At 45.3% G+C, this 23126-nt stretch overlaps 1 protein-coding gene across 1 annotated transcript in view; it reads left to right on the top strand.

The window, feature by feature from the left end:
- Positions 1-23126, top strand: part of LOC121002667 (ankyrin repeat and SOCS box protein 10-like) — a 178125-nt gene that overhangs the window by 74397 nt on the left and 80602 nt on the right. The window contains exon 3 of the mRNA XM_040434100.1: positions 21347-21363. Coding sequence (XP_040290034.1) covers positions 21347-21363 — 17 coding nt within the window. The remainder of the gene's footprint in view (positions 1-21346; positions 21364-23126) is intronic.

The following is a 23126-nucleotide window of genomic DNA, read 5'->3' as shown; positions in this document are numbered from 1 at the left end:
CACACTGACTCCTGTCTCTACAACCTGCCTCTCTGTGACATAATTATAACTGTCTATTGTCTTCTCCTCCCTGAGGTGACCTGAATAAGTTACACACTACGGCACACTGACTCCTGTCTCTACAACCTGCCTCTCTGTGACATAATTATAACTGTCTATTGTCTTCTCCTCCCTGAGGTGACCTGAATAAGTTACACACTACGGCACACTGACTCCTGTCTCTACAACCGGCCTCTCTGTGACATAATTATAACTGTCTATTGTCTTCTCCTCCCTGAGGTGACCTGAATAAGTAACACACTACGGCACACTGACTCCTGTCTCTACAACCGGCCTCTCTGTGACATAATTATAACTGTCTATTGTCTTCTCCTCCCTGAGGTGACCTGAATAAGTAACACACTACGGCACACTGACTCCTGTCTCTACAACCTGCCTCTCTGTGACATAATTATAACTGTCTATTGTCTTCTCCTCCCTGAGGTGACCTGAATAAGTTACACACTACTGCACACTGACTCCTGTCTCTACAACCGGCCTCTCTGTGACATAATTATAACTGTCTATTGTCTTCTCCTCCCTGAGGTGACCTGAATAAGTAACACACTACGGCACACTGACTCCTGTCTCTACAACCTGCCTCTCTGTGACATAATTATAACTGTCTATTGTCTTCTCCTCCCTGAGGTGACCTGAATAAGTTACACACTACGGCACACTGACTCCTGTCTCTACAACCGGCCTCTCTGTGACATAATTATAACTGTCTATTGTCTTCTCCTCCCTGAGGTGACCTGAATAAGTAACACACTACTGGCACACTGACTCCTGTCTCTACAACCTGCCTCTCTGTGACATAATTATAACTGTCTATTGTCTTCTCCTCCCTGAGGTGACCTGAATAAGTACACACTACGGCACACTGACTCCTGTCTCTACAACCGGCCTCTCTGTGACATAATTATAACTGTCTATTGTCTTCTCCTCCCTGAGGTGACCTGAATAAGTAACACACTATGGCACACTGACTCCTGTCTCTACAACCGGCCTCTCTGTGACATAATTATAACTGTCTATTGTCTTCTCCTCCCTGAGGTGACCTGAATAAGTAACACACTACGGCACACTGACTCCTGTCTCTACAACCGGCCTCTCTGTGACATAATTATAACTGTCTATTGTCTTCTCCTCCCTGAGGTGACCTGAATAAGTAACACACTACGGCACACTGACTCCTGTCTCTACAACCTGCCTCTCTGTGACATAATTATAACTGTCTATTGTCTTCTCCTCCCTGAGGTGACCTGAATAAGTAACACACTATGGCACACTGACTCCTGTCTCTACAACCTGCCTCTCTGTGACATAATTATAACTGTCTATTGTCTTCTCCTCCCTGAGGTGACCTGAATAAGTAACACACTACGGCACACTGACTCCTGTCTCTACAACCTGCCTCTCTGTGACATAATTATAACTGTCTATTGTCTTCTCCTCCCTGAGGTGACCTGAATAAGTAACACACTACGGCACACTGACTCCTGTCTCTACAACCGGCCTCTCTGTGACATAATTATAACTGTCTATTGTCTTCTCCTCCCTGAGGTGACCTGAATAAGTAACACACTACGGCACACTGACTCCTGTCTCTACAACCTGCCTCTCTGTGACATAATTATAACTGTCTATTGTCTTCTCCTCCCTGAGGTGACCTGAATAAGTAACACACTACGGCACACTGACTCCTGTCTCTACAACCTGCCTCTCTGTGACATAATTATAACTGTCTATTGTCTTCTCCTCCCTGAGGTGACCTGAATAAGTAACACACTACGGCACACTGACTCCTGTCTCTACAACCTGCCTCTCTGTGACATAATTATAACTGTCTATTGTCTTCTCCTCCCTGAGGTGACCTGAATAAGTAACACACTACGGCACACTGACTCCTGTCTCTACAACCGGCCTCTCTGTGACATAATTATAACTGTCTATTGTCTTCTCCTCCCTGAGGTGACCTGAATAAGTAACACACTATGGCACACTGACTCCTGTCTCTACAACCGGCCTCTCTGTGACATAATTATAACTGTCTATTGTCTTCTCCTCCCTGAGGTGACCTGAATAAGTAACACACTACGGCACACTGACTCCTGTCTCTACAACCGGCCTCTCTGTGACATAATTATAACTGTCTATTGTCTTCTCCTCCCTGAGGTGACCTGAATAAGTAACACACTACGGCACACTGACTCCTGTCTCTACAACCTGCCTCTCTGTGACATAATTATAACTGTCTATTGTCTTCTCCTCCCTGAGGAGACCTGAATAAGTAACACACTACGGCACACTGACTCCTGTCTCTACAACCTGCCTCTCTGTGACATAATTATAACTGTCTATTGTCTTCTCCTCCCTGAGGTGACCTGAATAAGTAACACACTACGGCACACTGACTCCTGTCTCTACAACCTGCCTCTCTGTGACATAATTATAACTGTCTATTGTCTTCTCCTCCCTGAGGTGACCTGAATAAGTAACACACTACGGCACACTGACTCCTGTCTCTACAACCGGCCTCTCTGTGACATAATTATAACTGTCTATTGTCTTCTCCTCCCTGAGGTGACCTGAATAAGTAACACACTACGGCACACTGACTCCTGTCTCTACAACCTGCCTCTCTGTGACATAATTATAACTGTCTATTGTCTTCTCCTCCCTGAGGTGACCTGAATAAGTAACACACTATGGCACACTGACTCCTGTCTCTACAACCGGCCTCTCTGTGACATAATTATAACTGTCTATTGTCTTCTCCTCCCTGAGGTGACCTGAATAAGTAACACACTACGGCACACTGACTCCTGTCTCTACAACCGGCCTCTCTGTGACATAATTATAACTGTCTATTGTCTTCTCCTCCCTGAGGTGACCTGAATAAGTAACACACTACGGCACACTGACTCCTGTCTCTACAACCTGCCTCTCTGTGACATAATTATAACTGTCTATTGTCTTCTCCTCCCTGAGGTGACCTGAATAAGTAACACACTATGGCACACTGACTCCTGTCTCTACAACCTGCCTCTCTGTGACATAATTATAACTGTCTATTGTCTTCTCCTCCCTGAGGTGACCTGAATAAGTAGCACACTGACTCCTGTCTCTACAACCTGCCTCTCTGTGACATAATTATAACTGTCTATTGTCTTCTCCTCCCTGAGGTGACCTGAATAAGTTACACACTATGGCACACTGACTCCTGTCTCTACAACCGGCCTCTCTGTGACATAATTATAACTGTCTATTGTCTTCTCCTCCCTGAGGTGACCTGAATAAGTAACACACTACGGCACACTGACTCCTGTCTCTACAACCGGCCTCTCTGTGACATAATTATAACTGTCTATTGTCTTCTCCTCCCTGAGGTGACCTGAATAAGTAACACACTACTCGCACACTGACTCCTGTCTCTACAACCGGCCTCTCTGTGACATAATTATAACTGTCTATTGTCTTCTCCTCCCTGAGGTGACCTGAATAAGTAACACACTATGGCACACTGACTCCTGTCTCTACAACCTGCCTCTCTGTGACATAATTATAACTGTCTATTGTCTTCTCCTCCCTGAGGTGACCTGAATAAGTTACACACTACGGCACACTGACTCCTGTCTCTACAACCGGCCTCTCTGTGACATAATTATAACTGTCTATTGTCTTCTCCTCCCTGAGGTGACCTGAATAAGTAACACACTATGCACACTGACTCCTGTCTCTACAACCGGCCTCTCTGTGACATAATTATAACTGTCTATTGTCTTCTCCTCCCTGAGGTGACCTGAATAAGTAACACACTATGGCACACTGACTCCTGTCTCTACAACCGGCCTCTCTGTGACATAATTATAACTGTCTATTGTCTTCTCCTCCCTGAGGTGACCTGAATAAGTTACACACTACGGCACACATGACTCCTGTCTCTACAACCGGCCTCTCTGTGACATAATTATAACTGTCTATTGTCTTCTCCTCCCTGAGGTGACCTGAATAAGTTACACACTACGGCACACTGACTCCTGTCTCTACAACCTGCCTCTCTGTGACATAATTATAACTGTCTATTGTCTTCTCCTCCCTGAGGTGACCTGAATAAGTAACACACTACGGCACACTGACTCCTGTCTCTACAACCGGCCTCTCTGTGACATAATTATAACTGTCTATTGTCTTCTCCTCCCTGAGGTGACCTGAATAAGTAACACACTACGGCACACTGACTCCTGTCTCTACAACCGGCCTCTCTGTGACATAATTATAACTGTCTATTGTCTTCTCCTCCCTGAGGTGACCTGAATAAGTAACACACTACTGCCACACTGACTCCTGTCTCTACAACCTGCCTCTCTGTGACATAATTATAACTGTCTATTGTCTTCTCCTCCCTGAGGTGACCTGAATAAGTAACACACTATGGCACACTGACTCCTGTCTCTACAACCGGCCTCTCTGTGACATAATTATAACTGTCTATTGTCTTCTCCTCCCTGAGGTGACCTGAATAAGTAACACACTACGGCACACTGACTCCTGTCTCTACAACCGGCCTCTCTGTGACATAATTATAACTGTCTATTGTCTTCTCCTCCCTGAGGTGACCTGAATAAGTAACACACTACGGCACACTGACTCCTGTCTCTACAACCTGCCTCTCTGTGACATAATTATAACTGTCTATTGTCTTCTCCTCCCTGAGGTGACCTGAATAAGTAACACACTACGGCACACTGACTCCTGTCTCTACAACCGGCCTCTCTGTGACATAATTATAACTGTCTATTGTCTTCTCCTCCCTGAGGTGACCTGAATAAGTAACACACTACGGCACACTGACTCCTGTCTCTACAACCTGCCTCTCTGTGACATAATTATAACTGTCTATTGTCTTCTCCTCCCTGAGGTGACCTGAATAAGTAACACACTACGGCACACTGACTCCTGTCTCTACAACCGGCCTCTCTGTGACATAATTATAACTGTCTATTGTCTTCTCCTCCCTGAGGTGACCTGAATAAGTAACACACTACGGCACACTGACTGCTGTCTCTACAACCGGCCTCTCTGTGACATAATTATAACTGTCTATTGTCTTCTCCTCCCTGAGGTGACCTGAATAAGTAACACACTACGGCACACTGACTCCTGTCTCTACAACCGGCCTCTCTGTGACATAATTATAACTGTCTATTGTCTTCTCCTCCCTGAGGTGACCTGAATAAGTAACACACTACGGCACACTGACTCCTGTCTCTACAACCTGCCTCTCTGTGACATAATTATAACTGTCTATTGTCTTCTCCTCCCTGAGGTGACCTGAATAAGTAACACACTACGGCACACTGACTCCTGTCTCTACAACCGGCCTCTCTGTGACATAATTATAACTGTCTATTGTCTTCTCCTCCCTGAGGTGACCTGAATAAGTAACACACTACTGCACACTGACTCCTGTCTCTACAACCTGCCTCTCTGTGACATAATTATAACTGTCTATTGTCTTCTCCTCCCTGAGGTGACCTGAATAAGTTACACACTATGGCACACTGACTCCTGTCTCTACAACCGGCCTCTCTGTGACATAATTATAACTGTCTATTGTCTTCTCCTCCCTGAGGTGACCTGAATAAGTAACACACTACTGGCACACTGACTCCTGTCTCTACAACCTGCCCTCTCTGTGACATAATTATAACTGTCTATTGTCTTCTCCTCCCTGAGGTGACCTGAATAAGTAACACACTATGGCACACTGACTCCTGTCTCTACAAACCGGCCTCTCTGTGACATAATTATAACTGTCTATTGTCTTCTCCTCCCTGAGGTGACCTGAATAAGTAACACACTACGGCACACTGACTCCTGTCTCTACAACCGGCCTCTCTGTGACATAATTATAACTGTCTATTGTCTTCTCCTCCCTGAGGTGACCTGAATAAGTAACACACTACGGCACACTGACTCCTGTCTCTACAACCTGCCCTCTCTGTGACATAATTATAACTGTCTATTGTCTTCTCCTCCCTGAGGTGACCTGAATAAGTAACACACTATGACACACTGACTCCTGTCTCTACAACCGGCCTCTCTGTGACATAATTATAACTGTCTATTGTCTTCTCCTCCCTGAGGTGACCTGAATAAGTAAACACTACGGCACACTGACTCCTGTCTCTACAACCTGCCTCTCTGTGACATAATTATACCTGTCTATTGTCTTCTCCTCCCTGAGGTGACCTGAATAAGTAACACACTACGGCACACTGACTCCTGTCTCTACAACCGGCCTCTCTGAGACATAATTATAACTGTCTATTGTCTTCTCCTCCCCTCCTCCCTGAGGTGACCTGAATAAGTAACACACTACGGCACACTGACTCCTGTCTCTACAACCGGCCTCTCTGTGACATAATTATAACTGTCTATTGTCTTCTCCTCCCTGAGGTGACCTGAATAAGTAACACACTTACGGCACACTGACACCTGTCTCTACAACCTGGCCTCTCTGTGACATAATTATAACCTGTCTATTGTCTTCTCCCTCCCTGAGGTGACCTGAATAAGTAACACACTACGGACACATCTGACTCCTGTCTCTACAACCGCCTCTCTGTGACATAATTATAACTGTCTATTGTCTTCTCCTCCCTGAGGTGACCTGAATAAGTAACACACTATGACACACTGACTCCTGTCTCTACAACTGCCTCTCTGTGACATAATTTAACTGTCTATTGTCTTCTCCTCTCCTGAGGTGACCTGAATAAGTACACACTACGGCACACTGACTCTGTCTCTTCAACCGGCCTCTCTGTGACATAATTATAACTGTCTATTGTCTTTCTCCTCCCTGAGGTGACCTGAATAAGTAACACAATAGGCACACTGACTCCCTGTCTCTACAACCTGCCTCTCTGTGACATAATTATAACTGTCTATTGTCTTCTCCTCCCTGAGTGTCCTGAATAAGTAACACTACGGCACACTGACCCCAGTCTACAACTGCCTCTTGTGATCATAATTATAACTGTCTTAGTCTTCTCCTCCCTGAGGTGACCTGAATAAGTAACACACTACGGCACACTGACTCCTGTCTCTACAACCGGCCTCTCTCTGTGACATAATTATAATGTCTATTGTCTTCTCCACCCTGAGGTGACCTGAATAAGTAACCACACTACGGCACACTGACTCCTGTCTCTACAACCGGCCTCTCTGTGACATAATTATAACTGTCTATTGTCTTCTCCTCCCTGAGGTGACCTGAATAAGTAAACACACTACGGCAAACTGACTCCTGTCTCTACAACCGGCCTCTCTGTGACATATTATAAATGTCTATTGTCTTCTCCTCCCTGAGGTGACCTGAATAAGTAACACCACTATGGCACAACTGACTCCATGTCTCTACAACCTGCCTCTCTGTGACATAATTATCACTGTCTATTGTCTTCTCTCCCTGAGGTGACCTGAATAAGTTACACACTACGGCACACTGACTCCTGTCTCTACAACCTGCCTCTCTGTGACATAATTATAACTGTCTATTGTCTTCTCCTCCCTGAGGTGACCTGAATAAGTAACACACTACTGGCACACCTGACTCCCTGTCTCTACAACCTGCCTCTCTGTGACATAATTATAACCTGTCTATTGTCTTCTCTCTCCCTGAGGTGACCTGAATAGTAACACACTATGGCACACTGACTCCTGTCTCTACAACCGGCCTCTCTGTGACATAATTATAACTGTCTATTGTCTTCTCCTCCCTGAGGTGACCTGAATAAGTAACACACTACGGCACACTGACTCCTGTCTCTACAAACTGCCTCTCTGTGACATAATTATAACTGTCTATTGTCTTCTCCTCCCTGAGGTGACCTGAATAAGTAACACACTACGGCCACACTGACTCCTGTCTCTACAACCGGCCTCTCTGTGACATAATTATAACTGTCTATTGTCTTCTCCTCCCTGAGGTGACCTGAATAAGTAACACACTACGGCACACTGACTCCTGTCTCTACAACCTGCCTCTCTGTGACATAATTATAACTGTCTATTGTCTTCTCCTCCCTGAGGTGACCTGAATAAGTAACACACTACGGCACACTGACTCCTGTCTCTACAACCGGCCTCTCTGTGACATAATTATAACTGTCTATTGTCTTCTCCTCCCTGAGGTGACCTGAATAAGTAACACACTATCGGCCACACTGACTCCTGTCTCTACAACCGGCCTCTCTGTGACATAATTATAACTGTCTATTGTCTTCTCCTCCCTGAGGTGACCTGAATAAGTAACACACTAGGCACACTGACTCCTGTCTCTACAACCGGCCTCTCTGTGACATAATTATAACTGTCTATTGTCTTCTCCTCCCTGAGGTGACCTGAATAAGTACACACTACGCACACTGACTCCTGTCTCTACAACCGGCCTCTCTGTGACATAATTATAACTGTCTATTGTCTTCTCCTCCCTGAGGTGACCTGAATAAGTAACACACTATGCACCACTGACTCCTGTCTCTACAACCGCCTCTCTGTGACATAATTATAACTGTCTATTGTTTCTCCTCCCTGAGGTGACCTGAATAAGTAACACACTAGGCACACTGACTCCTGTCTCTACAACCGCCCTCTCATGTGACATAATTATAACTGTCTATTGTCTTCTCCTCCCTGAGGTGACCTGAATAAGTAACACACTACGGCACAATGACTCCTGTCTCTACAACCTGCCTCTCTGTGACAATAATTATAACTGTCTTATCGTCTTCTCCTCCCTGAGGTGACCTGAATAAGTTAACACAATACGGCAACTGAACTCCTGTCTTACAACCTGCCTCTCTGTGACATAATTATAACTGTCTATTGTCTTCTCCTCCCTGAGGTGACCTGAATAAGTAACACACTACGGCACACTGACTCCTGTCTCTACAACCTGCCTCTCTGTGCCATATTTATAACTGTCTATTGTCTTTCTCCTCCCTGAGGTGACCTGAATAAGTTACACACTACGACACACTGACTCCTGTCTCTACAACCGGCCTCTCTGTGGACATAATTAAAACTGTCTATTGTCTTCTCCTCCCTGAGGTGACCTGAATAAGTAACACACTACGGCACACAGACTCCTGTCTCTACAACCTGCCTCTCTGTGACATAATTATAACTGTCTATTGTCTTCTCCTCCCTGAGGTGACCTGAATAAGTAACACACTACGGCACACTGACTCCTGTCTCTACAACCTGCCTCTCTGTGACATAATTATAACTGTCTATTGTCTTCTCCTCCCTGAGGTGACCTGAATAAGTAACACACTATGGCACACTGACTCTGTCTCTACAACCGGCCTCTCTGTGACATAATTATAACTGTCTATTGTCTTCTCCTCCCTGAGGTGACCTGAATAAGTAACACACTACGGCACACTGACTCCTGTCTCTACAACCTGCCTCTCTGTGACATAATTATAACTGTCTATTGTCTTCTCCTCCCTGAGGTGACCTGAATAAGTAACACACTATGCACACTGGACTCCTGTCTCTACAACCGGCCTCTCTGTGACATAATTATAACTGTCTATTGTCTTCTCCTCCCTGAGGTGACCTGAATAAGTAACACACTAGGCACCACTGACTCCTGTCTCTACAACCTGCCTCTCTGTGACATAATTATAACTGTCTATTGTCTTCTCCTCCTGAGGTGACCTGAATAAGTAACACACTCTGCAACACTGACTCCTGTCTCTACAACGGCCTCTCTGTGACATAATTATAACTGTCTATTGTCTTCTCCTCCCTGAGGTGACCTGAATAAGTAACACACTACGGCACACTGACTCCTGTCTCTACAACCGGCCTCTCTGTGACATAATTATAACTGTCTATTGTCTTCTCCTCCCTGAGGTGACCTGAATAAGTAACACACTAAGGCACACTGACTCCTGTCTCTACAACCGGCCTCTCTGTGACATAATTATAACTGTCTATTGTTCTTCTCCTCCCTGAGGTGACCTGAATAAGTAACACATCTATGGCACACTGACTCCTGTCTCTACAACCGGCCTCTCGTGACATAATTATAACTGTCTATTGTCTTCTCCTCCCTGAGGTGACCTGAATAAGTAACACACTATGGCACACTGACTCCAGTCTCTACAACGGCCTCTCTGTGACATTAATTATAATGTCTATTGTCTTCTCCTCCCTGAGGTGACCTGGAATTAAGTAACACACTACGGCACACTGACTCCTGTCTCTACAACCGCGCTCTCTGTGGACATAATTATAACTGTCTATTGTCTTCTCCTTCCTGAGGTGACCTGAATAAGTACACACTATGACACACTGACTCCTGTCTCTACAACCTGCCTCTCTGTGACATAATTATAACTGTCTATTGTCTTCTCCTCCCTGAGGTGACCTGAATAAGTTACACACATGACACACTGACTCTGTCTCTACAACCGGCCTCTCTGTGACATAATTATAACTGTCTATTGTCTTCTCCTCCCTGAGGTGACTGAATAAGTAACACACTATGGCACACTGACTCCTGTCTCTACAACCTGCCTCTCTGTGACATAATTATAACTGTCTATTGTCTTCTCCTCCCTGAGGTGACCTGAATAAGTAACACACTACGGCACACTGACTCCTGTCTCTACAACCTGCCTCTCTGTGACATAATTATAACTGTCTATTGTCTTCTCCTCCTGAGGTGACCTGAATAAGTAACACACTACGGCACACTGACTCCTGTCTCTACAACCTCTCTGTGACATAATTATAACTGTCTATTGTCTTTCCTCCCTGAGGTGACCTGAATAGTAGTAACACACTACGTGCACTGACTCCTGTCTCTACAACCTGCCTCTCTGTGACATAATTATACTGTCTATTGTCTTCTCCTCCCTGAGGTGACCTGAATAAGTAACACACTATGACACACTGACTCCTGTCTCTACAACCGGCCTCTCTGTGACATAATTATAACTGTCTATTGTCTTCTCCTCCCTGTGGTGACCTGAATAAGTAACACACTATGGCACACTGACTCCTGTCTCTACAACCGGCCTCTCTGTGACATAATTATAACTGTCTATTGTCTTCTCCTCCCTGAGGTGACCTGAATAAGTAACACACTACGGCACACTGACTCCTGTCTCTACAACCTGCCTCTCTGTGACATAATTATAACTGTCTATTGTCTTCTCCTCCCTGAGGTGACCTGAATAAGTAATACACTACGGCACACTGACTCCTGTCTCTACAACCTGCCTCTCTGTGACATAATTATACTGTCTATTGTCTTCTCCTCCCTGAGGTGACCTGAATAAGTAATACACTATGCACACTGACTCCTGTCTCTACAATCTGCCTCTCTGAGACATAATTATAACTGTCTATTGTCTTCTCCCCCTGAGGTGACCTGAATAAGTAATACACTATGACACACTGACTCCTGTCTCTACAACCGGCCTCTCTGTGACATAATTATAACTGTCTATTGTCTTCTCCTCCCTGAGGTGACCTGAATAAGTAATACACTATGACACACTGACTCCTGTCTTACAACCTGCCTCTCTGTGACATAATTAAATGTCTATTGTCTTCTCCTCCCTGAGGTGACCTGAATAAGTTACACACTACGGCACACTGACTCCTGTCTCTACAACCGGCCTCTCTGTGACATAATTATAACTGTCTATTGTCTTCTCCTCCCTGAGGTGACCTGAATAAGTAACACACTACGGCACACTGACTCCTGTCTCTACAACCGGCCTCTCTGTGACATAATTATAACTGTCTATTGTCTTCTCCTCCCTGAGGTGACCTGAATAAGTAACACACTATGACACACTGACTCCTGTCTCTACAACCTGCCTCTCTGTGACATAATTATAACTGTCTATTGTCTTCTCCTCCCTGAGGTGACCTGAATAAGTAATACACTATGACACACTGACTCCTGTCTCTACAACCTGCCTCTCTGTCATAATTATAACTGTCTATTGTCTTCTCCTCCCTGAGGTGACCTGAATAAGTACACACTAGGCACACTGACTCCTGTCTCTACAACCTGCCTCTCTGTGACATAATTATAACTGTCTATTGTCTTCTCCTCCTGAGGTGACCTGAATAAGTAACACACTACGGACACTGATCCTGTCTCTACAACCTGCCTCTCTGTGACATAATTATAACTGTCTATTGTCTTCTCTCCTGAGGTGACCTGAATAAGTAACACACTACGGCACACTGACTCCTGTCTCTACAACTGCCTCTCTGTGACATAATTATAACTGTCTATTGTCTTCTCCTCCCTGAGGTGACCTGAATAAGTTACACACTACGGCACACTGACTCTGTCTCTACAACCGGCCTCTCTGTGACATAATTATAACTGTCTATTGTCTTCTCTCCCTGAGGTGACCTGAATAAGTAACACACTACACACTGACTCCTGTCTCTACAACCGGCCTCTCTGTGACATAATTATAAACTGTCTATTGTCTTTCCTCCCTGAGGTGACCTGAATAAGTAAACACTATGCACACTGACTCCTGTCTCTACAACTGCCTCTCTGTGACATAATTATAACTGTCTATTGTCTTCTCCTCCCTGAGGTGACCTGAATAAGTAACACACTACGGCACACTGACTCCTGTCTCTACAACCCCTCTCTGTGACATAATTATAACTGTCTATTGTCTTCTCCTCCCTGAGGTGACCTGAATAAGTAACACACTACGGCACACTGACTCCTGTCTCTACAACCGGCCTCTCTGTGACATAATTATAACTGTCTATTGTCTTCTCCTCCCTGAGGTGACCTGAATAAGTAACACACTACGGCACACTGACTCCTGTCTCTACAACGGCCTCTCTGTGACATAATTATAACTGTCTATTGTCTTCTCCTCCCTGAGGTGACCTGAATAAGTACACACTACGGCACACTGACTCCTGTCTCTACAACCTGCCTCTCTGTGACATAATTATAACTGTCTATTGTCTTCTCCTCCCTGAGGTGACCTGAATAAGTAACACACTACGGCACACTGACTCCTGTCTCTACAACCTGCCTCTCTGTGACATAATTATAACTGTCTATTGTCTTCTCCTCCCTGAGGTGACCTGAATAAGTAACACACTACGGCACACTGACTCCTGTCTCTACAACCTGCCTCTCTGTGACATAATTATAACTGTCTATTGTCTTCTCCTCCCTGAGGTGACCTGAATAAGTACACACTACGGCACACTGACTCCTGTCTCTACAACCTGCCTCTCTGTGATATAATTATAACTGTCTATTGTCTTCTCCTCCCTGAGGTGACCTGAATAAGTACACACTACGGCACACTGACTCCTGTCTCTAAACCGGCCTCTGTGACATAATTAATAACTGTCTATTGTCTTCTCCTCCCTGAGTGACCTGAATAAGTAACACACTACGGCACACTGACTCCTGTCTCTACAACCGGCCTCTCTGTGACATAATTATAACTGTCTATTGTCTTCTCCTCCCTGAGGTGACCTGAATAAGTAACACACTACGGCACACTGATTCTGTCTCTACAACCTGCCTCTCTGTGACATAATTATAACTGTCTATTGTCTTCTCCTCCCTGAGGTGACCTGAATAAGTAACACACTACGGCACACTGACTCCTGTCTCTACAACCTGCCTCTCTGTGACATAATTATAACTGTCTATTGTTCTCCTCCTGAGGTGACCTGAATAAGTAACACACTACGGCACACTGACTCCTGTCTCTACAACCTGCCTCTCTGTGACATAATTATAACTGTCTATTGTCTTCTCCTCCCTGAGGTGACCTGAATAAGTAACACACTACGGCACACTGACTCCTGTCTCTACAACCTGCCTCTCTGTGACATAATTATAACTGTCTATTGTCTTCTCCTCCCTGAGGTGACCTGAATAAGTAACACACTATGGCACACTGACTCCTGTCTCTACAACCTGCCTCTTGTGACATAATTATAACTGTCTATTGTCTTCTCCTCCCTGAGGTGACCTGATAAGTAAACACACTACGGCACACTGACTCCTGTCTCTACAACCTGCCTCTCTGTGACATAATTATAACTGTCTATTGTCTTCTCCTCCCTGAGGTGACCTGAATAAGTAACACTATGCACACTGACTCCTGTCTCTACAACCTGCCTCTCTGTGACATAATTATAACTGTCTATTGTTTCTCCTCCCTGAGGTGACCTGAATAAGTTACACTACGGCACACTGACTCCTGTCTCTACAACCGGCCTCTCTGTGACATAATTATAAACTGTCTATTGTCTTCTCCTCCCTGAGGTGACCTGAATAAGTACACACTGACACACTGACTCCTGTCTTACAACCTGCCTCTCTGTGACATAATTATAATGTCTATTGTCTTCTCCTCCCTGAGGTGACCTGAATAAGTTACACACTATGACACACTGACTCCTGTCTCTACAACCGGCCTCTCTGTGACATAATTATAACTGTCTATTGTCTTTCCTCCCTGAGGTGACCTGAATAAGTTACACTATGACACACTGACTCCTGTCTCTACAACCTGCCTCTCTGTGACATAATTATAACTGTCTATTGTCTTCTCCTCCCTGAGGTGACCTGAATAAGTAACACACTATGACACACTGACTCCTGTCTCTACAACCTGCCTCTCTGTGACATAATTATAACTGTCTATTGTCTTCTCCTCCCTGAGGTGACCTGAATAAGTAACACACTATGACACACTGACTCCTGTCTCTACAACCTGCCTCTCTGTGACATAATTATAACTGTCTATTGTCTTCTCCTCCCTGAGGTGACCTGAATAAGTAACACACTACGGCACACTGACTCCTGTCTCTACAACCTGCCTCTCTGTGACATAATTATAATGTCTATTGTCTTCTCCTCCCTGAGGTGACCTGAATAAGTAACACACTACGGCACACTGACTCCTGTCTCTACAACCTGCCTCTCTGTGACATAATTATAACTGTCTATTGTCTTCTCCTCCCTGAGGTGACCTGAATAAGTAACACACTACGGCACACTGACTCCTGTCTCTACAACCTTCCTCTCTGTGACATAATTATAACTGTCTATTGTCTTCTCCTCCCTGTGGTGACCTGAATAAGTAACACACTACGGCACACTGACTCCTGTCTCTACAACCTGCCTCTCTGTGACATAATTATAATGTCTATTGTCTTCTCCTCCTGGTGACCTGAATAAGTTAACACACTACGGCACACTGACTCCTGTCTCTACAACCTGCCTCTCTGTGACATAATTATAACTGTCTATTGTCTTCTCCTCCCTGAGGTGACCTGAATAAGTTACACACTACGGCACACTGACTCCTGTCTCTACAACCGGCCTCTCTGTGACATAATTATAACTGTCTATTGTCTTCTCCTCCTGAGGTGACCTGAATAAGTAACACACTCGGCACTGACTCCTGTCTCTACAACCTGCCTCTCTGTGACATAATTATAACTGTCTATTGTCTTCTCCTCCCTGAGGTGACCTGAATAAGTAACACACTACGGCACACTGACTCCTGTCTCTACAACCTGCCTCTCTGTGACATAATTATAACTGTCTATTGTCTTCTCCTCCCTGTGGTGACCTGAATAAGTAACACACTACGGCACACTGACTCCTGTCTCTACAACCGGCCTCTCTGTGACATAATTATAACTGTCTATTGTCTTCTCCTCCCTGAGGTGACCTGAATAAGTAACACACTACGGCACACTGACTCCTGTCTCTACAACCGGCCTCTCTCTGTGACATAATTATAACTGTCTATTGTCTTCTCCTCCCTGAGGTGACCTGAATAAGTAACACACTACGGCACACTGACTCCTGTCTCTACAACCTGCCTCTCTGTGACATAATTATAACTGTCTATTGTCTTCTCCTCCCTGAGGTGACCTGAATAAGTAAACACTACGGCACACTGACTCCTGTCTCTACAACCTGCCTCTCTGTGACATAATTATACTGTCTATTGTCTTCTCCTCCCTGAGGTGACCTGAATAAGTAACACACTACGGCACACTGACTCCTGTCTCTACAACCTGCCTCTCTGTGACATAATTATAACTGTCTATTGTCTTCTCCTCCCTGAGGTGACCTGAATAAGTAACACACTACGGACACTGACTCCTGTCTCTACAACCGGCTCTCTGTGACATAATTATAACTGTCTATTGTCTTCTCCTCCCTGAGGTGACCTGAATAAGTAACACACTGACACACTGACTCCTGTCTCTACAACCGGCCTCTCTGTGACATAATTATAAACTGTCTATTGTCTTCTCCTCCCTGAGGTGACCTGAATAAGTAACACACTATGGACACACTGACTCCTGTCTCTACAACCGGCCTCTCTGTGACATAATTAAACTGTCTATTGTCTTCTCCTCCCTGAGGTGACCTGAATAAGTAACACACTATGCACACTGACTCCTGTCTCTACAACCTGCCTCTCTGTGACATAATTATAACTGTCTATTGTCTTCTCCTCCCTGAGGTGACCTGAATAAGTAACACACTATGACACACTGACTCCTGTCTCTACAACCTGCCTCTCTGTGACATAATTATAACTGTCTATTGTCTCTCCTCCCTGAGGTGACCTGAATAAGTAAACACTATGACACACTGACTCCTGTCTCTACAACCTGCCTCTCTGTGACATAATTATAACTGTCTATTGTCTTCTCCTCCCTGAGGTGACCTGAATAAGTAATACCACTATGACACACTGACTCCTGTCTCTACAACCTGCCTCTCTGTGATAATTATAACTGTCTATTGTCTTCTCCTCCCTGAGGTGACCTGAATAAGTTACACCTACGGCACACTGACTCCTGTCTCTACAACCTGCCTCTCTGTGACATAATTATAACTGTCTATTGTCTTCTCCTCCTGAGGTGACCTGAATAAGTTACACACTACGGCACACTGACTCCTGTCTCTACAACCTGCCTCTCTGTGACATAATTATAACTGTCTATTGTCTTCTCCCTGAGGTGACCTGAATAAGTAACACACTACGGCACACTGACTCCTGTCTCTACAACCTGCCTCTCTGTGACATAATTATAACTGTCTATTGTCTTCTCCTCCCTGAGGTGACCTGAATAAGTAACACACTATGACACACTGACTCCTGTCTCTACAACCTGCCTCTCTGTGACATAATTATAACTGTCTATTGTCTTCTCCTCCCTGAGGTGACCTGAATAAGTTAAACATTATGACACACTGACTCCTGTCTCTACAACCGGCCTCTCTGTGACATAATTATAACTGTCTATTGTCTTCTCCTCCTGAGGTGACCTGAATAAGTAACACACTATGCACACTGACTCCTGTCTCTACAACTCCTCTCTGTGACATAATTATAACTGTCTATTGTCTTCTCCTCCCTGAGGTGACTGAATAAGTAAACACACTATGGCACACTGACTCCTGTCTCTACAACCGGCCTCTCTGTGACATAATTTAAACTGTCTATTGTCTTCTCCTCCCTGAGGTGACCTGAATAAGTAACACACTATGGCACACTGACTCCTGTCTCTACAACCGGCCTTCTCTGTGACAAATTATAACTGTCTATTGTCTTCTCCTCCTGAGGTGACTGAATAAGTAACACACTACGGCACACTGACTCCTGTCTCTACAACCTGCCTCTCTGTGACATAATTAAAACTGTCTATTGTCTTCTCCTCCCTGAGGTGACCTGAATAAGTAACACACTACGGCACACTGACTCCTGTCTCTACAAACCTGCCTCTCTGTGACATAATTTAAACTGTCTATTGTTTCTCCTCCCTGAGGGACCTGAATAAGTAACACACTACGGCACACTGACTCCAGTCTCTACAACCTGCCTCTCTGTGACATTAATTATAACTGTCTATTGTCTTCTCCTCCCTGAGGTGACCTGAATAAGTAATACACTACGGCACACTGACTCTGTCTCTACAACCTGCCTCTCTGTGACATATTATAAACTGTCTATTGTCTTCTCCTCCCTGAGGTGACCTGAATAAGTAATACACTATGGACACACTGACTCCTGTCTCTACAACCTGCCTCTCTGTGACATAATTATAACTGTCTATTGTCTTCTCCTCCTGAGGTGGACCTGAATAAGTAACACACTACGGCACACTGACTCCTGTCTCTACAACCGGCCTCTCTGTGACATAATTATAACTGTCTATTGTCTTCTCCTGCTGAGGTGACCTGAATAAGTAACACACTACGGCACACTGACTCCTGTCTCTACAACCTGCCTCTCTGTGACATAATTATAACTGTCTATTGTCTTCTCCTCCCTGAGGTGACCTGAATAAGTAACACACTATGACACACTGACTCCTGTCTCTACAACCGGCTCTCTGTGACATAATTATAAATGTCTATTGTCTTCTCCTCCTGAGGTGACCTGAATAAGTAATACACTATGACACACTGACTCCTGTCTCTACAACCTGCCTCTCTGTGACATAATTATAACTGTCTAATGTCTTCTCCTCCTGAGGTGACTGAATAAGTAACACACTACGGCACACTGACTCCTGTCTCTACAACCGGCCTCTCTGTGATATAATTATAACTGTCTATTGTCTTCTCCTCCCTGAGGTGACCTGAATAAGTTACACACTACTGCACACTGACTCTGTCTCTACAACCGGCCTCTCTGTGACATAATTTAACTGTCTATTGTCTTCTCCTCCCTGAGGTGACCTGAATAAGTAACACACTATGACACACTGACTCCTGTCTCTACAACCTGCCTCTCTGTGACATAATTAAACTGTCTATTGTCTTCTCCTCCCTGAGGTGACCTGAATAAGTAATACACTATGACACAATGACTCCTGTCTCTACAACCTGCCTCTCTGTGACATAATTATAACTGTCTATTGTCTTCTCTCCCTGAGGTGACCTGAATAAGTTACACACTACGGCACACTGACTCCTGTCTCTACAACCGGCCTCTCTGTGACATAATTATAACTGTCTAATGTCTTCTCCTCCTGAGGTGACCTGAATAAGTAACACACTATGGCACACTGACTCCTGTCTCTACAACCTGCCTCTATATGACATAATTATAACTGTCTATTGTCTTCTCCTTCCTGAGGTGACCTGATTAAGTAACACACTACGGCACACTGACTCCTGTCTCTACAACCTGCCTCTCTGTGACATAATTATAACTGTCTATTGTCTTCTCCTCCCTGAGGTGACCTGAATAAGTAACACACTACGGCACACTGACTCCTGTCTCTACAACCTTCCTCTCTGTGACATAATTATAACTGTCTATTGTCTTCTTCCTCCCTGTGGTGACCTGAATAAGTAACACACTATGGCACACTGACTCCTGTCTCTGCAACCTGCCTCTCTGTGACATAATTATAACTGTCTATTGTCTTCCCTCCCTGAGGTGACCTGAATAAGTAACACACTACGGCACACTGACTCCTGTCTCTACAACCTTCCTCTCTGTGACATAATTATAACTGTCTATTGTCTTCTCCTCCCTGTGGTGACCTGAATAAGTAACACACTATGGAACTCTGACTCCTGTCTCTACAACCTGCCTCTCTGTGACATAATTATAACTGTCTATTGTCTTCTCCTCCCTGAGGTGACTGAATAAGTTACACACTACGGCACACTGACTCCTGTCTCTACAACCGGCCTCTCTGTGACTAATTATAACTGTCTATTGTCTTCTCCTCCCTGAGGTGACCTGAATAAGTTACACACTACGGCACACTGACTCCTGTCTCTACAACCTGCCTCTCTGTAATAATTATAACTGTCTATTGTCTTCTCCTCCTGAGGTGACCTGAATAAGTAACACACTACGGCACACTGACTCTGTCTCTACAACCGGCCTCTCTGTGACATAATTATAACTGTCTATTGTCTTCTCCTCCTGAGGTGACCTGAATAAGTTACACACTACGGCACACTGACTCCTGTTCTACAACCGGCCTCTCTGTGACATTAATTATAACTGTCTATTGTCTTCTCTCCTGAGGTGACCTGAAAAGTTACACACTACGGCACACTGACTCCTGTCTCTACAACCTGCCTCTCTGTAACATAATTATAACTGTCTATTGTCTTCTCCTCCCTGAGGTGACCTGAATAAGTAACACACTACGGCACACTGACTCCTGTCTCTACAACCGGCCTCTCTGTGACATAAGTATTAAGGCCGATTAATTGGCCTGTATTTGTGGGAGGGGCGCCCTGCCCTATATCTAGGACGCACCTTTCTCCAGAGGGGACGGACGGCAGCAGTGTTCCTGTTACAGCCGGCGGCGTCAGCATCTCCTAGGCGACAGAGCGTCACTTCGGTCGGCGCTTCCTCCGGCGTCCTGTTCCTCCTCGTGCGGCTGCCTCAGCGCAGTGTCGGCTCCTTAGTCCGGTCGGTGGGGTCGGTCCCTCTAAGGTATGAGAGGGGACATCCCCACACCGGAACGGCAGTCTGGCAGCACGCCCCGCTCCACGTGACTTGCACGCAGGTAGCAGGAGTCAGCGGGACTCCGTTCGTATATTTGCTGGGGCTACTCGCATTAGGCTCTATCTTTCTGCATTGGGGGAGGCTTGTAAGGGAGTAAGGACGGGGGGAGGGGGGGGGAATGTCAATGAGAAGGCTAGTCTTTGAGGGCGGAGTTTCAATCTGCCTGATTAATCACAGCTAGCTGTTTTTAACTTTTCTGTCAAGACGAATTTGGTTATTCACCATGACTGTTATATGGGGGGCAAAGTCTGGCACGGGCCGCCGTGCTGTCAGTTAGGTAGGGGGTTAATGCCATGCAGTGTGATGGTGATGAGTTGTTGGGGGTAGTACCCCAGTAACAGGCGCCCTAGACGTAGGCCAGCAGGGGCACGCCAGACCCTTCACATTGTATGGCATTTTATTCCATTGTTCTGTTTCAGATGGGCAGGTTTCTCACTTGCCTGTCTTCATAACTTGTCGCAATTTGCTTGTACGTAGATAGCTGTGTTTTATTTTGGCATATGCACGTCAGCGTTCAGCCAACTCCGTGAGAACCCGGCAATTGACAATCGTGTCTCGTCACCCAGCTTCGGGCCACCTGAACGCAGGCGCAAGCGTTGTTAAAAAAAAAAAAAACGTATTCTGCTTAATTCGTGCGAACAGGTCTATTTCCACGGTGGTTCCTTGTGTTCTTCTCGTATCAGCATCATGTCGGTTTCCGGTAAGGTCCCTTCTTTGTCTCTAATTTATTTTCCACTGTCACACGTCTCTCTTTCTCCGTACCTGTCAGGTGGTCACCAGGGTCAGTTACCTTTGATGATGTTTCTGCAGTGGCGTGCGGTGGTGGTGTCTAGGCACGGGTGGTAGTCAAATTGTTGCTAAACAGTAGTAGTGACGGTCCGTTTTTTGCTTGCTTTACAGTCACAGAGAGCATGTCAGCTAGGTTGCCGGAAGACAAGTTGGTTAGGGTCCGCGCAGCATTCACAGTTTCGTCACTGGTAGGGTCACACCAAGGTGGAACTGCAGTCGTTGTTAGGCATGTAAAGTGTGCGATGCGCGTCATTCCTCAGGGTAGGTTTTCGTAGCCAGATTGTTACCACTCCACTGTCATAGCTATCATCCAGCCATGTCTCAGTTATTCCACTGTCATAGCTATCATCCAGCCATGTCTCAGTTATTCCCACTGTCATAGCTATTATCCAGCCGTGTCTCAGTTATTCCACTGTCATAGCTATCATCCAGCCGTGTCTCAGTTATTTCCCATGTCATAGCTATCATCCAGCCGTGTCTCAGTTATTCCCACTGTCATAGCCATCATCCAGCAGGTCTCAGTTATTCCCACTGTCATAGCTATCATCCAGCCGTGTCTCAGTTATTCCCATGTCATAGCTATCATCCAGCCGTGTCTCAGTTATTCCCACTGTATAGCTATTATCAGCCGTGTCTCAGTTATTCCCACTGTCATAGCTATCATCCAGCCGTGTCTCAGTTATTCCCTGTCATAGCTATCATCCAGCCGTGTCTCAGTTATTCCCACTGTCATAGCCATCATCAGCCAGGTCTCAGTTATTCCCACTGTCATAGCTATCATCCAGCCATGTCTGTTATTCCCACTGCCATAGCTATCATCAGCCGTGTCTCAGTTATTCCCACTGTCATAGCTATATCCAGCCGTGTCTCAGTTATTCCCACTGTCATAGCTATCATCCAGCCATGTCTCAGTTATTCCACTGTCATAGCTATCATCCAGCCATGTCTCAGTTATTCCCACTGTCATAGCTGTCATCCAGCCATGTCTCAGTTATTCCCACTGCCATAGCTATCATCCAGCCGTGTGTCTCAGTTATTACCACTATGTCATAGATATCATCCAGCCATGTCTCAGATATTCCCACTGTCATAGCTATCATCCAGCCGTGTCTCAGTTATTCCCACTATGTCATAGCTATCATCCAGCCGGGTCTCAGTTATTCCCACTGTCATAGCTATCCTCCCGCCATGTCTCAGTTATTCCCACTATGTCATAGCCATCATCCAGCCGTGTCTCAGTTATTCCCCTGTCATAGCTATCATCCAGCGTGTCTCAGTTATTCCCACTGTCATAGCTATCATCCAGCCATGTCTCAGTTATTCCCACTGCCATAGCTATCATCCAGCCGTGTCTCAGTTTTCCACTGTCATAGCTATCATCCAGCCATGTCTCAGTTATTCCCACTGTCATAGCTATCATCCAGCCATGTCTCAGTTATTCCCACTGTCATAGCTATCATCCAGCCGTGTCTCAGTTATTCCACTGTCATAGCCATCATCCAGCCAGGTCTCAGTTATTCCCACTGTCATAGCTATCATCCAGCCATGTCTGTTATTCCCACTGCCATAGCTATCATCCAGCCGTGTCTCAGTTATTCCCACTGTCATAGCTATCATCCAGCCGTGTCTCAGTTATCCCACTGTCATAGCTATCATCCAGCCGTGTCTCAGTTA

The sequence above is a fragment of the Bufo bufo genome, chromosome 5 (assembly GCF_905171765.1).
Source record: "Bufo bufo chromosome 5, aBufBuf1.1, whole genome shotgun sequence".
Classification (NCBI taxonomy): Eukaryota; Metazoa; Chordata; class Amphibia; order Anura; family Bufonidae; genus Bufo; species Bufo bufo.
This window is presented reverse-complemented; position numbering and strand designations above follow the sequence as displayed.